The 17,248-nt window shown below is 41.5% G+C and overlaps 1 protein-coding gene across 6 annotated transcripts in view; it reads left to right on the plus strand.

Annotated features, from left to right (window-relative positions):
- FLT1 (fms related receptor tyrosine kinase 1) overlaps positions 1-17,248 on the plus strand; it is a 208,841-nt gene that overhangs the window by 125,339 nt on the left and 66,254 nt on the right. The window contains exon 17 of one of the 6 annotated variants that reach the window (XM_042254849.2): positions 1,063-16,188. The exons of 3 other annotated variants lie outside the window; for them this stretch is intronic. In XM_042254849.2, the coding sequence (XP_042110783.1) occupies positions 1,063-1,115 (53 nt within the window). In that variant the 3' untranslated portion in view covers positions 1,116-16,188. Of the gene's footprint in view, positions 1-1,062; positions 16,189-17,248 lie in introns of those variants that run through there. 2 more of the 6 variants (XM_027973633.3, XM_042254850.2) reach the window with 2 other exon arrangements.

The following is a 17,248-nucleotide window of genomic DNA, read 5'->3' on the forward strand; positions in this document are numbered from 1 at the left end:
TTTCCTCTCTCTCCTTAGCCTCTTAAAATCCCTATAGCTGTCTTCTAGGATGTCTAAAGCTGCTGATAGAACTGCAAAAATCCTATTTGAGCTCTGATTCATGGTTAAGCCACTTCCAGGGAAGGATACTGAAATCAGTTCTTATATAGACCATATTACTAAGCCCATAGAAAGTCTTTCAGAGTCTGCTTTAAATCAGGCATTCAGGGGATTGCCTGGTGGTCGAGTGGTTAGGACTCAGCTTTCACTGCCTGGGGGCCTGGGTTTGATCCCTGGTCTGGGAGCTAAGACCCCACAAGCTGCCAAAAACAATAGAAATAAAAAATTGTGCATTCAGAAAATGGTAAGAGCCACTCAGGAAATGTTTCAGTTCATCTGGACAACAGGGAAAAGTGAGAAGTTAGTTCCTTCCTCCAGTTTGAGGTAAAGCAGAGCTTTGACTGCCTGGCATAATTTAAGTTCAGAGTAGATTTATAATCTCCTTAGTTCACTGATACTGATTTCAATGATTTGGTTTAAAAAATATTTAAAATTATATTTTGGAATACTGATAAGAAAAAAAAACCATTTAAACTGATGGTCGTTTGTTGATCTTCTTTCAACAACAAAAAAAAACTAGACTTAAATCCACAAGTATAAACATTATCTGTTGTATGTCTCGTGATTCCCTAGTTAAATAAGATTTATAAAGATTTTTTTATGTGGACCATTTTTTTTAAGTCTTTATTGAATTTGTTACAATGTTCCTTCTGTTTCCTTTTTTTTCATGTTTTGGTTTTTTGGCCATGAGTCCTGTGCAATCTTAGCTTTCCAGCCAGGGCTCAAACCAGTGCCCTGGCATTGGAAGTAGGGTCTTAACCACTGAACTGCCAAGGAAGTCCCTTAAATAAGATTAAAATGAACTTATTTCTAATTTTGACTAGGAATTACATTTATAGTAAAGATAAACTTGCCATTTATTTGCAACCTCCCAACAACCTAATTCAAACATTGGCAATGTGGAATCCTCCTTCCATGAGAATCCTCTACTCAAAATGAAATCTGTTTGTGTTTGATGCACAGGAAAAGGTTCTGGTAGAACGTCACCAATTTTAAGGTATCTACAAATATCTTAGAGAGGCCGGACACCAAGCAGATCCAAAACTGATCACATCACATGATTCTTCTCCTCTTGTGTAGACACCGTGTATCCATCATCCACACCAAAGGTGGTCCACCTTCTTCCCCCTCTTCCTCTGATCCATGAGGCTGAGCAGATTGTACAAAATATGAACTGTTTCTGCTTCCCTCTTGTCAGTCTCCTGGTTCAGGTGTTCACTTGGACATTTGCAGGCGTCTCCTAACTGGTCTCCCTACCTCTCTTCTCTCTGCATCTTTTTTGCCACCCAGTTGCCTAAAATGTCACATCTCTGTTCCAAGTCCTCCACTGGCTCTCCATCGCAAGATCAAGTTCAAGCATCTGACAAGGAAGGCCCTCCACAGTGGTCCCTGCCTGCTCCACACAGCTGTATGCTCCCCTGCCTTGAACGCTACATTCTAGCAATTGTCATGCTCTTGACACATGACATGTGTTATGCTGCTTCAAACTCTATGCTTTGTTTGCTCCTGTGTCCCCTCTGCCTGGGGTGTCTTCATGGAAGCCTGACCCATCCCTTCAGATGCAGATTGGGTGTTTTCCCACCAGAAAGCCTTACTCAACACCTGCAAAGAGAAGGCAGGTCCTCCAAGAGTCTTTATTATCCTGGAGTATTTCTGTTCTCTTCCTGAGCCATTTTATAGTTATCAGTTCATGTGAGTCTGTATTACCCACACAGATTGCTACTGACCCCTTCCTGTACTGTATCATGCTGTCTTCCTCTATGTTTATCACCATATCATGCCCTCATCCTGAAGACAGTGTCTTTCATGTTATTTGTATCATGTCTTTTTTTCCTCCAAACCTGTCGGAGTGGTTGGCAATCCATAAATGTTCCATGAATGAATGAATGGAGTGGTTTTCAACAAATCTCATTCTATCCTTAGCGAGCTCACTTGGTAGCACAAATGCCTAGACTTTGGGTGGTGGGGGGAGAGGCTTCATCATAGAATTTTTAAAGCTAAAGGGACTTTCAGACTGTCTTGAGTTCCATTTGGAGAATAGAAAATGTAGGTGCAAAGAGGCAAAGTGACACGCTACTGAGAAGGATAGTTTCACATTTACATTACTATGTGTAAAATTAGATTAACCAGTGGGAATTTGCTGTAAGACTCAGTGAGCTCAAATCTGGTGCCCTGTGACAACCTGGAGGGGTGGGATGGGCTGGGAGGTGGGAGGGAAGTTTAAGAGGGAAGGGACATACATATGCCTATGACTGATACATGTTGATGTAGGGCAGAAACCAACACAATATTGGAAAGCAATTATCCTCCAATTAAAAAGAAATTTAAAAAGAAAAAAAGGATAGTTTCAGAAAAAATTCATCCCTTGCAGTATTCTAACAAAATAAAAGGATGAATGAATATGTGAATAGGGAAGCAACTTGGGAAGCAATGTCTGTCCAGGCTCTCCTTAGAGATTCGGAGTTCACGTTAGTATTTTATTAAGGATCCAAAGAAGTCCTATACTGAAGGAATCAGGTGGGATTGTGGCTTCAAGTTCTGTGTTTCCCGCAGTGACTTGATCACAAAATATATTCCGTATTTTATGAAATGTTATTATGAGATGTTGGATGATTCTTTGAAAGTAGTGAATTTTGACTTAAATTCAGTTTTCATACTTTGGATATGGGTTAAAGAATTAGAGTTGAACCAATTTGAAAGCCCACAACCATTCTGGGATTAGAGGAGAGAAAAGAAGTTATTACAAACAGAAAATATTAAGAGGTGTTGAGATGGTTTGAACCTCCTGGGTCAGAGAATTTGGGAAACTCGCTTATACTTACTCTTTGAGCCTCTCTTTCCTTATGTATAAAAGTGAGATAATACCAACCGCATAGGAATGTAGTATGGTTTAAATGAGTTAATATAACTAAGTTGACCCACAGTCACGGCTTAGTAAATACTACCTTCCCACACATCTCATTTATACAGAAATTGGCCCATGAGTTGACAGAATTTGTTAAATGGTATCAGAGGGTTAATGTCATCTCAAAAGTCAAACAACTTAACAAAAATGTATTCCTCACAACTGTTTCTAATCTTCCGAGGGCCAAAAGAAGCATGTCTATGAGTATAAAGAGTCTTATATAAATTATATGAAATCTTTCCTAAATATCATTCTAATATGCTATTGGGGTGGTGGGTTAGTCACTCAGTCGTGTCTGACTCTTTGCGACCCCATGGACTATAGCCTGCCAGGCTCCTCTGTCCGTGGGATTCTCCAGGCAAGAATACTGGAGTGGGTTGCTATGCCCTCCTCCAAGGGATCTTCCCAACCTGGGGATCGAGCCCACGTTTCCTGCATTATAGATGGTCTCCTGCATTGCAGGCTAATGCTCTGCTGCAGAGGCACCAGGGAAGACCAATATGCTATTATTAGCATTTATTGAGTTCGGCTACACTACGTTGTCGATTTTCTCTCTCTCTTCCTTTTATTCACGCTTTAAAACTACCACAGAATTTTGCAGAGGAATTTCTTAACTTTTCTGGGGGGAATCTCTTGCTTACATGTATATGGTGTTTGTAAAGTTTCATATGTAAGATTCCCATTTGAGGCAGCAAATTCAACAGCCAGTGCAACACACTCTTATGACTGTGACCCTGTTGTCCGCGTATATAGATAAGTGAAGATCACGGATAACCAGAGTGAACATCCTTGACTCACTGTTTGTTCCAAAGCTGATATCAAAAAACATCAAGATCACAGGCTGAAAAAGACTTGAGAACTAGTCCATCATAGCCTAAGCCTTTGAAAGCTCGACTGTGTTTTAGTAACCTGAGAATAAACTGTACTTCCATTAGACACTTGAGATGCCTCTTTTTATACCAAGCCTGGCAACTCAAAAAGAACTCATATACCGAGAGCATTTCAGTGACTTTGGATCATTGACAGGATCCAGCCCATTATCACTGTTTTTTGTTAAATGACAACTTACTCGATTCCAAAAACAACAGAATTAAGGCTCTAGACAAGTGGGGATGAAATAGCTGGTGAGAAATGAGGGGAGGGCAACTTCTTCCCTAAGCATGCAGCCCAGGGAAGTGTGTTTTCAGGGGGCAGGAGGCCCTCTCCCTGGGGTACCCACGGGGCGGGCTTCCCACTGCCAGCTGCACGACCCGGCACAACCACAGGCTTTGCGGGGCCTGGACGGCATGCGCCCAGCCTGCTAACTTCCATCTACCCCCACGGCCCCCAACAGCCTACCCTGGCTCCCTAGCCTAGAAGACGCCCCCGGCCTCTGGCCACCAGGGTCCCCTTTCACATCCAATGGCACACATCATGCTGCTTTCTCTCTGAAGCCTGAGTTTATTCACAACCCACGCCACGTCGTACAGCACGTCACTCAGCTGTTCTCTGGTTTCATGTGTGACTGTTAAAACCTTTGAAGATATGCTATCTTTGTAGGCCTTCCTTATCAAAAATAATAATAAAAATGTACTGAGTGCTCACCAGATACCCAAGGAGCTGTTAAGAGTTTACGAAAGTCTCATTTACCCTCCACAGCTGTCGACCGGCATCTGAGGCAGGTGCTGTTATCAGCTGCATTTCCAGATCTGTTTTGACTTGACACACTCTTGTTAGGCGCCCGGTCCTCGTTGAAGCCCCTCACTAATATTGCTTTGTTTACTCCTCCCACCAGTTCTGTGGGGTTTGCTAAATTATCATGCCTGTTTGATGAGCTAAGGGATGAGGAAGCAGAAACATGGGAGAAATGACTAAGTGGTAGGGTTAGTGGGTAGCAGACCAAGCATTAAACCAGAAGAGCAACTCTGACACCCAGACCCTGGATACAGATATACTATGTGGAGCTAAACACTAGTTCCCATCACTCAGAAGAGAATAGACAGACACTAGTTTTAAATGATCTTGTGGGCATAAGTCAGCATTGAAAACAAGGAAGATTTTCTCATTTCCAACTCTTAACTTTAGGCTTCCTAAAAACCTCACTGAATTTTTTAAATTTATTTTTAATGTAAAGCATATTAAAACCATTTAAAGCATTTTTTAAAAAGTGGACATGCCATATATAAAATCAAAAATTCTTTTGAACCAAAATCCAGTTACTTTTAAATCTCAGAAGGTCCAAAATTCATTCTGTATCAGCCTTACAGTCTTTTTACTCACGTAATAAAACATCATTAAGGCACTGTTTTGTGTCTGGTGCTGTGCTAAGCTCTGTGAATATAGCGCAGAACAGGAAAATGAAAATCTGAATAAGCACACATCTAACATAATAGTGTGTGTGTTTGAGTGAATACAACTTCTTCAAGCAGCAACCAGGTGTGTCCCTACTCACTGTCATAGGTCAATAGGCACCACAGTTAATGAGTCTAAAAACTGGAATAAGGTAAACTATTAAATCAAACAAGTAAAAATACATCCTTTGTGCTTTTAATTGAAATATTTTCATTTTGATTCCTAATGCTGAGCATACAGCAGGTTCTCAATCATCCATTTTTAGTGGAGTACATAGAATGGAAGAGAGATAAAGAGGAAATAAGAGAAAATACGTGATAAAGATTGGAGAACCTCCGAACTAGACCCAAGTCAGGAAGCAACTGGGAACAACTAGGAGGGACGGTAGGGTACAGAGTGTTGAAAGGAGGCGATTTGAGACATATTTCCTTTGAAGGGACAGGTGACCAAAGAACGAGCTGCTAAAGTGAGTATAATATAAAGGACCAAACATGAAAGAAAAAGATCCTGAGACAGGACCAGCGCCAGAACATCACCACGAGGACTCTAGGCTGGAGACACGTTCTCTTTGGCAGTGGCTCTTTTGAGGACCGTTCGATTCTTAGCAGTCTGCAGACAGGGAAGCTCCTTTAAGAAACATTCTTTCTGCTAGGCCCACCATATTTAGAGTTTGCACCCAGACTTGGAACAATGTTACGAAGTCACCTTGGAGAACTCCTGGTTCCCCCAGAGTGTCCTGGTGACCCCTGCACCCGCCTGCCGATGGGACTGGCAGTTACCCCAAATGATCAGAAAGTCCCCTTTCTAGCTCACACTCTTCCCAGATTCTCCAGCGAGGTTCTAAGATGTTTCACGCTCTGACAGCGAAGTAAGCACAAGAAGAGGGGCTGCCGGCTGGGGGCTTCGGAGTGACACCGTAAGGAATCAAGGTCGGTTTGCAAAGCAGAGGTGGCAGGAGGCAGGCCCAGCTTAGGGCTACACCAGCGTAAGCAAGAACCACCTCCCAAGTGGGGGCGCAGAGAAAGTGGGGTTCCTGACAAGAGCCATGAACTGCTGAAAAAAGTACACTCTTCTCTAAAAATATTTCAGAGAACAGAAGGTGATAGTGACCTGTGATGCTGTTAGTAAAGCCCAAGAAACCATCCTCAAAATCTCCAGGACGGCAAGGCATTTTCAGAATATTTTAAGATTAAAGCAGTAGGGTTCGAACCACAAAGAGTTTCAGTTCAGTTCACTCGGTCATGTCCGACTCTTTGCGACCCCATTGACTGCAGCACGCCAGACTTCCCTGTCCATCACCAACTCCCAGAGCTTACTCAATCATGTCCATTGAGTCAGTGATGCCATCCAACCATCTCATCCTCTGTCGTCCCCTTCTCCTCCCACCTTCAAACATTCCCATCATCAGGATCTCTTCAAATGAGTCAGTTCTTCACATCAGGTGCCAAAATATTGGAGCTTCAGCTTCAGCATCAGTCCTTCCAATGAATGAATATTCAGGATTGATTTCCTTTAGGATGGACTGGTTGGATCTCCTTGCAGTCCAAGGGACTCTCAAAAATCTTCTCCAACACCACAGTTCAAAAGCATCAATTCTTTGGCACTCAGCTTTCACATGACTACTGGAAAAACGATAGCTTTGACTAGATAGACCTTTGTTACTAAGAGTTTAGGGAGAATAAATTCCATCTTGAACGGACAGAGGCTGGAAGAGGAATCACTGATCAATACTCCTTCCTAAGTGAGATCTTGGTCACCAGAGTTATTTATCCAATGATCTATTGTTACTGTGTCGCTGATGCAAATCTCTGTACCCGTAAGCGATTATTTAAATCAAGGTGACTGACTGTCCTAGTACTCAGGGGACAGAATTACATCTGAAGCATAAAGTGGTTTTCATGGATCTGGGAGAGATGCTGAGGAAAAGTAGAGGAGAAAGGTGAACCAGGATGCTGATGCCGGGGGATGATAAACTGACTGTCACTCTCAAGCTGTTTCTGCTTTATTTCCTAGAACAATAAAATTCAGAAATGTCTATTAACCTTCCACAAAATTTATAGAGTAATTGCCTTTTCTTCCTCATGGAAATCTACCCTTATGGTGCAAAATAGGTTAAGAAACACTGCAGGAAAGAAATGAGGCCACGCTGCCCAGGCACACAGAAGGCAGTGAGTGGGGAGTGAGTAGGCTCTGTCACCTGACCTGAGCCAGTCAGTCAGTTCATGTGATCAGTGAAGCGGCCGTTTACGTCATCCCTTCCCCTTCCATCAGTGTCTCTAAAGTAAGGGGGTCCAGGTACCCAGACAGAGAAGGGCCAAGCCCTACTAGTAGACACCCCAGTAGCTCTTCTCCAAGAAGAACGCTTCTGCTAGAATCTTCTCAGGGCTTGGTTTACTTGTATCTCTGACAACAATATAAGCTTAAAGGACATCCCTAAGATTGCTGGGAGAAATATCAATAACCTCAGATATGCAGATGACACTACCCTTATGGCAGAAAGTGAAGAGGAACTAAAAAGCCTCTTGATGAAAGTGAAAGAGGAGAGTGAAAAAGTTGGCTTAAAGCTCAACATTCAGAAAACGAAGATCATGGCATCTGGTCCCATCACTTCATGGGAAATAGATGGGGAAACAGTGTCAGACTTTATTTTGGGGGGCTCCAAAATCACTGCAGATGGTGATTACAGCCATGAAATTAAAAGATGCTTACTCCTTGGAAGGAAAGTTATGACCAACCTAGATAGCATATTGAAAAGCAGAGACATTACTTTGCCAACAAAGGTCCATCTAGTCCAGGCTATGGTTTTTCCAGTGGTCATGTATGGATGTGAGAGTTGGACTGTGAAGAAAGCTGAGCGCTGAAGAATTGATGCTTTTGAACTGTGGTGTTGGAGAAGACTCTTGAGAGTCCCTTGGACTGCAAGGAGATCCAACCAGTCCATTCTAAAGATCGGTCCTGGGTGTTCTTTGGAAGGACTGATGCTAAAGCTGAAACTCCAGTACTTTGGCCACCTCATGGGAAGAGTTGACTCATTGGAAAAGACTCTGATGCTGGGAGGGATTGGGGGCAGGAGGAGAAGGGGACGACAGAGGATGAGATGGCTAGATGCCATCACCCACTCAATGGACGTGAGTTTAGGTGAACTCCGGGGGTTGGTGATGGACAGGGAAGCCTGGCGTGCTGCGATTCATGGGGTCGCAAAGAGTCGGACACGACTGAGCGACTGAACTGAACTGAACGTGGCAGAGAACTAAGGCTCAGCTCTTTCCTAAGGATAAACTGGCATTTAAAAGGTAAAAGGAGTAGAGTTGGGGGTAACAGCAGAGAAGACAGTTGGTTGGCTGGCACTGCCAGAGTCCAGAGCTATAAATGAAAACCCTAGAGAAGGGAAGATGCCCAACTCCAACCACAGCGTGCTAAACTGATGAAAAAGTAGAGAATTACTTCCTGCTAAGTACTGGCAGAAAGTGAAGAGGAACTCAAAAGCCTCTTGGTGAAAGTGAAAGAGGAGAGTAAAAAAGTTGGCTTAAAGCTCAACATTCAGAAAACGAAGATCATGGCATCTGGTCCCATCACTCCATGGGAAATAGATGGGAAACAGTGGAAACAGTGTCAGACTTTATTTTGGGGGGCTCCAAAATCACTGCAGATGGTGACTGCAGCCATGAAATTAAAAGACACTTACTCCTTGGAAGAAAAGTTATGACCAACCTAGATAGCATATTGAAAAGCAGAGACATTACTTTGCCAACAAAGGTCCATCTAGTCAAGGCTATAGTTTTTCCAGTAGTCATGTATGGATGTGAGAGTTGGATTGTGAAGAAAGCTGAGCGCTGAAGAATTGATGCTTTTGAACTGTGGTGTTGGAGAAGACTCTTGAGAGTCCCTTGGACTGCAGGGAGATCCAACCAGTCCATTCTAAAGGAGATCAGTCCTGGGTGTTCTTTGGAAGGACTGATGCTAAAGCTGAAACTCCAGTAATTTGGCCACCTCATGTGAAATGTTGACTCATTGGAAAAGACTCTGATGCTGGGGAGGGATTGGGGGCAGGAGGAGAAGGGGACGACAGAGGATGAGATGGCTGGATGGCATCACTGACTCGATGGATGTGAGTCTGAGTGAACTCCAGGAGTTGGTGATAGACCGGGAGGCCTGGTGTGCTGCAATTCATGGGGTCGCAGAGAGTCGGACACAACTGAGCGACTGAACTGAACTGAACTGAATTACTAGCTAACATTCAGCTGCTTCAGTGAGACTGACACGTGTACGTCAGTGGAGCTGTAGGGTTTACATCGAGAAAAGTAACGTGACCTGTGAGTAGAGTCCCATTTTGAACTGGAGATCAGCAGGAGTTATTATGGAGACTCAGTCTGACACCCTCAAATCTCTCTATCCTCAAGTTCCACCACATTTAGCTCTTTCTCATATGTACCTAGCATTGTGTCATATCCTAATGCTTGCCCCAAAGAAGACGACTTGGATGCCTCTTCCAACGCATGTCCTCAGCCCCGTTCAGACCAGAAAAGCCTCCTGACCGCTCTTGGCCCCAGCCAGACCCAGCGGAGCACTCACACACGAGCCAGCACAGACTTACTCATGTGAACGAGAAGCCCCTGCCAGTTGTTTACTCTTTTGAAGTCCTCTTGAATGTTCGAGTGAAAAAGTTGCAATGTAAGAAATGGGAAAAAACTTGCAAATGTGAGCATCACTTTAGAACAACCTCTCCCTTTAAAAAAAAAAATGTGGCGAAATACATGTAACAAAAATTTTACTTTTTCCTTTAAAAGTGTTAAGTTCAGTGGCAGTAAGTATATTCACAAGCTTATACAACCATCACTATCTCATTTCAGAGCTTCTGCAGCACCTCAAACGGAAACCTCATACCATTAAAGCTCTTCCCTTCCCACTGTGAATTAACCTCCTCTTTTGATTCTTTCTGTGACCTCTTGGGACGCAAGGAACTGTCCTTTGAGCATGGCCACAACCGGCAGCTTGTTTTGTCTGAAGAGCAGGCGATGTTTGAGAGACCAGTAGCAGAGAAAAAGGAAGGGGGAGTAAGAAAAACAAAGAAGAGAGGAAGAAAGATGGATGGGGGTGGAGGAAGACAGCTTCTCCCAGAGACCGGGAGGGGGCTGAACCTTGTCCAGGGTCACTAACTCTAAAACTAAGAGCTGTGGTCTGAGCTCCTGGAGTAGAAGGGGGTCTCCTTCCCCAATCCACATTTTCCCACTTACATGGAAGCCTAGGTGATTATACAGAAGGAAAACTCAGATACTACCTGCCCTCCGTTTACTCCTCCAGCTCTTGGCAAACTAATGAGATGAGGCTTGTCTACCTCACAAGTCCAGTATTTGCATGGAAATGCCTCCTTTCCCCAAGGAGGAACTTGAAACAGCTTACCCAGGATCTAAAGTGACACCCAATGATGCAGTGGGGGGTCACCGCTCTACCCAGTACAATTAAGGAAAATATGCCAACAGATACATTCTCGGATAATCTAATCTGTGAGCTCAGCAGGATGAAATCACTGCTGAAAACGCCAAATCAAGGAAGTTCATTCCTCCTCCACCCATACTCAATCAAAACTTGATTTTCGTGTAATCTGCTACTAAGACATCTTACACAATAAGATTGTATATTAGTATAAGTAGCCATCTCATTCACTCAGTCATAATTCAACTATCATGAAAACTCACACACAGGAAACATACTATAAGTCATGCCTCAAGCCTAACACACACACACACACACACCCACACACGCCCCTTCTCTCTCTCCCCCTTCCTCCATAGGGACCAGTCTAACATACTATAAGTTGTGCCCCAACCCTAACACACACACACACACACCCCTTCTCTTTCTCTCTCCCCCTCCCTCCATAGGGACCAGTCTAACATACTATAAGTCATGCCCCAACCCTAACACACACACACACACACACACATACACACACATACATACACACACACACACCCCTTCTCTCTCTCTCCCCCTCCCTCCATAGGGACCAGTCTAACATACTATAAGTCATGCCCCAACCCTAACACACACACACACCTCTTCTCTCTCTCTCCCCCTCCCTCCATAGGAACCAGTCTAACATACTATAAGTCATGCCCCAACACACACACACACACACACACACACACGCCCCTTCTCTCTCTCCCCCTCCCTCCATAGGAACCAGTCTCCTGATGGAATAAATTTTGGTTGTCCTTTTATTGCTTTAATCCAAATTTGTAAATTTGGGGGGACTTCCCTTGAAGACTCTGCACTTCCACTGTAGGGAACGCCAGGTCAATACCTGGCTGGGGAACTAAGATCCCATATGCCATGCAGCCTGGCCAAAAGAATTTTTTCTTTAATCGTAAACTGTGGGGAAGCATAAATCTGCTTTACTTGCTTCAAAAATATTTCATCATCCTATCCATAGTCAGTGTCATAAAGTTTTGCAGATGTACAAGTATTTGGATCTATATTGCTTTTAAACTTTCATTCAGTGGTTCTTTGCTGATAGTAAAGAGACCTACACCATTTCATTTTTGTAATAAAAAATTACTGTTATTTATTTTAACTAAATAAGTAGTACATGAATACTTTTAAATTGTAAGTGATCACATAATACCAAAATAGAATACACTATAAAATTGTCTCTTGGGGGAATTAACCCATGATAACTGTTTGATGTGTATTTTGTTAGATTTTTCCATTTCTTTACTTATATATGTGCCTTTATGCAAATATGTATGTGTGGGTGCTAAGTCGCTTTAGTCGTGTCCGACTCTTTGTGACCCCATGGATGGTAGCCTGCCAGGCTCCTCTACCCATAGGATTCTTCAGGCAAGAACACTGGAGTGGGGGACTTCCCTGGTGGTCCAGTGGTTAAGACTTCACCTTCCAATGCAAGGGGTGCAGGTTCAATCCCTGGCCAGGGAGCTAGGATCCCATATGCCTTGCAGCCGGAAAACCAAAACATAAAACAGAAACAATATTCTAACAAATTCAATAAAGACTTTAAAAATGGTCCACATCAAAAAAATATAAAAAAAAAAAGAATACTGGAGTGGGTTGCCACGCCCTCCTCCAGGGGATCTTCCCGACCCAGGGATCAAACCTGCGTCTTTTACGTCTCCTGCATTGGCAGGCGGGTTTTTTACCACTGAACCACTAGGGAAGCCCATGCAAATATGGGACATAGGTATTCATGGGGCAAAAGATAGCTGGGATTCACTCATAGCTATACACTGAGAGCCAGCCCTGTACCAGGAATACACTAGGTGCTGGAAACAAAACAAGGACCTTGAATTTATATTCAAATGAAAAAGTACAGGTAATAAGTCTAACAAAACTATAAGCATGTACATACAATCAGATAGTAGTAACTGCTGTGGTGAACAAAATAAGGTAATGGATTACAATAGGGTGATCTGGGAAAAGCCAACATCTCCAAGATAAATCTGAGTTGAGCTCACACTCTGCGTTTGGTTTCATGACTTGCTTTTATCACAATTTATTTTGGAGATCTTTCTATGTACATATTATCTGCCTAATTTTTTAAGCAGCCATGCCCTATAATATGGTATGTGTTCCCATAAGTTATTTAGCTATTCTACTGATGGAAAAAGACCTTCTTGCCTTTAACCCCTTGAGCAATTCAATACTATTTCCTCCCTGAAAATGGTCATAGAACCATACTATACTACCCACAGAAAGGCCACTTTAGGTGACTGTCTGTATCCTACGGTATAAATTCCTCCAGCCACACGGAAGGGGCTATGGTAAATCTGGACACACCATAAGAATTTGTTGGGTCAGGGACAGGGTGTGTGTGTGTTACACGTGTGAGCACACACGTGTCTGTGTTTATAATTTATAGACATACATAGTGAATAGCTAAGGTTTTACAGCTCATAACCACAGAGTTAGCACCACTTGACACCTTTTTTATGTGCCCAAAGCATCTTGAAATACTTCATTGGAACAATAGTAAAATTCAGTGAAAGAGCAGGGGGAAGAAAGTGCTTTTCACTTTAACGTGTTTAGAAATACATGTGTTTTGGGCACAGTTTCAAGGTGCTCACTTCAACCATAACCCCTTCAATGCATCTGGTTTACAATTTCTTAAGAGCTTTTAAAAAGTATTCTGTTATCATAACCCACTTCGGAAAGTGAAACTAGTGAAGCAATAGCCATTATCCCAAATGAAAGAACCTTTGTGGATGGCTTTTCCCTTATTTAGTGGTTGCATGGGGAAGAATATTGTACAGCTTTTTTTCCCCATCACTGTCCTTAATCTAATTCTTTTCTAAAAGCTTCTCTTCTTTATCTTTTTCAAGGCTGTAGAGCAGAGTCTCACCATGGATCACATTGCCCATTGGATTGCCTTCAGACTATATGTTTTCAACATTTCACAACTCTCTTCCAACTTAGCACATTATTATAAGGCTGCATTTCACTATGTCTCAGATTATTCCGTACTTCACCAACTTTTTTTTTCTTACATCTGTAAAGGCTTTGCCACAAGGCTTGATCTTAGAGTCAAATTGTCAATGAAGGAAGAAGCCGCATGGTGAACATTTGAAAACATTGGAATCATTCATCTTTTTAGTGCTACTTAATGAGCCATCATCCTTCATGTCTGAATTTTGTCACCCTTTGAAGTTTACTAAACTTGAATTTCTCTTCCCCAGATAATAATTTTCCAAACCCCAAAAGTTTGACTAGATATATAGTATCTCCTTTGTGGTATTTGTGGGAAATCAATCAGACATCTAGTTTTCTTGGGCCACCTTTAACCATCCTAAATCTATATTTTTGCTCTTCTGATCCTTAATTCAGATACAGCTCTTAATGAATTCCTATGAAAGTGAAAGTCATTCAGTTGTGTCCGACTCTTTGTGGGTCACTATATACAGTCCATGGAATTCTCCAGGCCAGAATACTGGAGTGGGTATCCTTTCCCTTCTCCAGGGGATCTTCCCAACCTAGGGTTCAAACCCAGGTCTCCCACATTGCAGGCGGATACTTTGCCAGCTAAGCCACAAGTGAAGTGAAATGAAGTCGCTCAGTCGTGTCTGACTCTTTGCGACCCCATGGACTGTAGCCCACCAGGCTCCCCCGTCCATGGGATTCTCCAGGCAAGAATACTGCCACAAGGGAAGCCCAAGAATACTGGAGTGGGTAGCCTATTCCTTCTCTAGTGGATCTTCTTGACCCAGGAATCAAACCGGAGTCTTCTGCATTGTAGGCAGACTCTTTACCAACTGAGCTATGAGGGAAACCCATGAATTCCTTTAAGAATGGCCAATCTAAAGGTGTGATTATTTACTAAGTACCTAGAATTGGATACATCATCATCCTAGCTACCATTTATGGAAAATTTATCATATGCCTGCCTCAAAACATTTATCATTTATTTGGCAAGCCAAGACCATCATAACAAAGATTACTTTTTATTTTATTAAGAGTAACTTTCATTCCCTACCATCAGTCAGACATTTTGTTATACTCTAGAGAAAAGGAAAATGAGTAAAACTTATTCCTTACCTTTGAAAAACGCACACATAATAGGTACAAAGTCAATTCAAAAATATGCAACATGAAGGGCATAAAATTCCATCCGACACAAATCAGCACCTCTGACAGGTGATCATGGGTTGCTTCATGGAGGAAATGTCATTTGAGTCGAACTTTGATGGATGAAGAAGAGAGTGTTGACAATGATAAATTGTAAGTTTCCATGGGAATTGTCGTGATTTTTGTGGTTGGAATTTATTTAAGCAATCTTCCTAGAAAGAAGCAGGCCTACAATTAAATTATCTCAGGAAAACATAGTACGGCAGCATGCTTCTGAGTTCTACTTGTTCATTCTAATAATGAACACCCAAAGGGGAAGAGAATATGCAGATAAAGTGATTCTTCAAAGAACCCAATGCCATTTTGCTTAATAACAAAAATTATAACTTTATCTAGGAAAATATAACTGAAAAGCAATATATTTAAAGAGAAGATCCTAAAGCTATCAAATGATGTAAAACAAGACCTAAGCAACACAGAGATATTTGGTATTCTTAGAAGGGGACATATATTAGTAAGGTGAACCACTTGTGAGTCATTTTTATAGGTCAAAATATTGAGAGTTTCATTTGTTTCAAGCTAAAAATAAATAGGACAATTTCCTGAATTATATAAATTCAGAGAAATTCCCATCAACTTTCCAACAGTGCTTTTTATAGAATTTGACAAGCTAAACCTGAAATCTGTATTGTAGTGTAAAAGGGCCAAGACAATTTTGAAAACAGCATCAACTCACACCAAAGATTAGGAAGTGCTATCAAGCAATCCTAAGTGAATTGTGGATTCACTTGTGTAGGAGAGAGCCTAAAAACAGAACAAATATGTAGAAACTTAGTATCTGACCGAACTTGCTTCACAATTCAGTGAGAAAAGAACAGATTATTCTGTAACCCTTGCTGGCATAATTGGCTATTTATACAGTAAAAATTAGGTCCCTATCTCACACAATATACATACTCCCTTCAAAAGGAAATCTAGATGTATTAAAGACCTAAATGAGGAAAATCAAACTGTTTAAACAGATTTTGAGGGGAGGAAAGCATATAAGGGAAATGCTTTATGATATCAGAATAGGAAATATTTCTTTAACAAGTAACAAAAAAAACACAAAGGATAATGGAAAGATTGATACATTTGACTGCCTTAGGATTTTAAAAGTCTGTATATTAAAAATCCACCATAAACAAAGTTTAGAAGACTGCTTATAGAATGGAGAAGACTTTAACAGATTGACCCAACAAGGGCTCAGTATCTGAAACATGGAAAGAACCCAAAAATGATTGAGAACAAGACAAAAAGGGTAAGAGGAAAATGTGCAAAAGACATAAACTGGTAATTCGCAGGAAAAGAAGCCCAAATGGCCAACCAAACTGAAAAAAGATATTCCACCCACCCAACAAGTAATCAGGGAGATACAGATTAAACCCATATCAAGATGTTTACACCCCAAATATTACCAATTAAAGACACCTGAAAACACCAAGTATTGGTAAGTAAATGGGAAAGGGAAGTGCTTGCTCATTGCTGGTTAAAGTGTAAATTGGTATATTTTCAGAGACAATTTTGTAATAATTGATCGAGTCAAAAATGGGTATACTCTATAACCCAGGACAAGGATATATAGTATAACAATGTACACATAGCTCTGTCATCTGTGCATTTAGGCCTTCTTGGTAAAGATCAAAAGAGTGAAAACTATCCCACAGTAGAGAAGTGAATTTTTTTAAAATCTGTGGCTTTTTGATACAATTATACATGAGTTAAAAATTAACTGCATCTGCATGTATCAACAAAGATAAATATTAAAACATTGTAGAATAGAAAAATGCCCAAGTTAAAAAAGGATATGTACTATATCATACAATTTATTTGGAATTTTTAAAACCACAAAACAATATTATAGTCTATAGAGATAGACATTCATATGGACAAGGCACCAAAACCTGCATGAAACCAAGATGCACCAACTTTAGGATAGTGGTACCTCTGGAGAGAGGGAAAAAGCATCTATAAACTTCATTTATATAAAATAAAGGTGGGAAAATGTTGACATCTAGTTATCTTAATGGTGAGCACAGGGGTTATGTTTTTCCTGCACTTTTAAAATCTTTGAAATTAATCAAAATGAAAAATTTAAACTAAAAGGGGAGCCCTCCTTAAAAGGTGAGCTCCACAGCAGAACAGAGCCTGTATCACAGAGAATAGGTTGTATACAGGTAGTAACAGGTTAAGGTGTTAAGGAAACTAGGGAAGACAACTCTAGTCAAGTATGGGCAGAAGATGGAGGAATGGGGGGGAAGAATGAGGGGAGTAACTGGCCTATTTTTGTGAGAAGGG

This window comes from Ovis aries, chromosome 10 (genome assembly GCF_016772045.2).
Source record: "Ovis aries strain OAR_USU_Benz2616 breed Rambouillet chromosome 10, ARS-UI_Ramb_v3.0, whole genome shotgun sequence".
Classification (NCBI taxonomy): domain Eukaryota; kingdom Metazoa; phylum Chordata; class Mammalia; order Artiodactyla; family Bovidae; genus Ovis; species Ovis aries.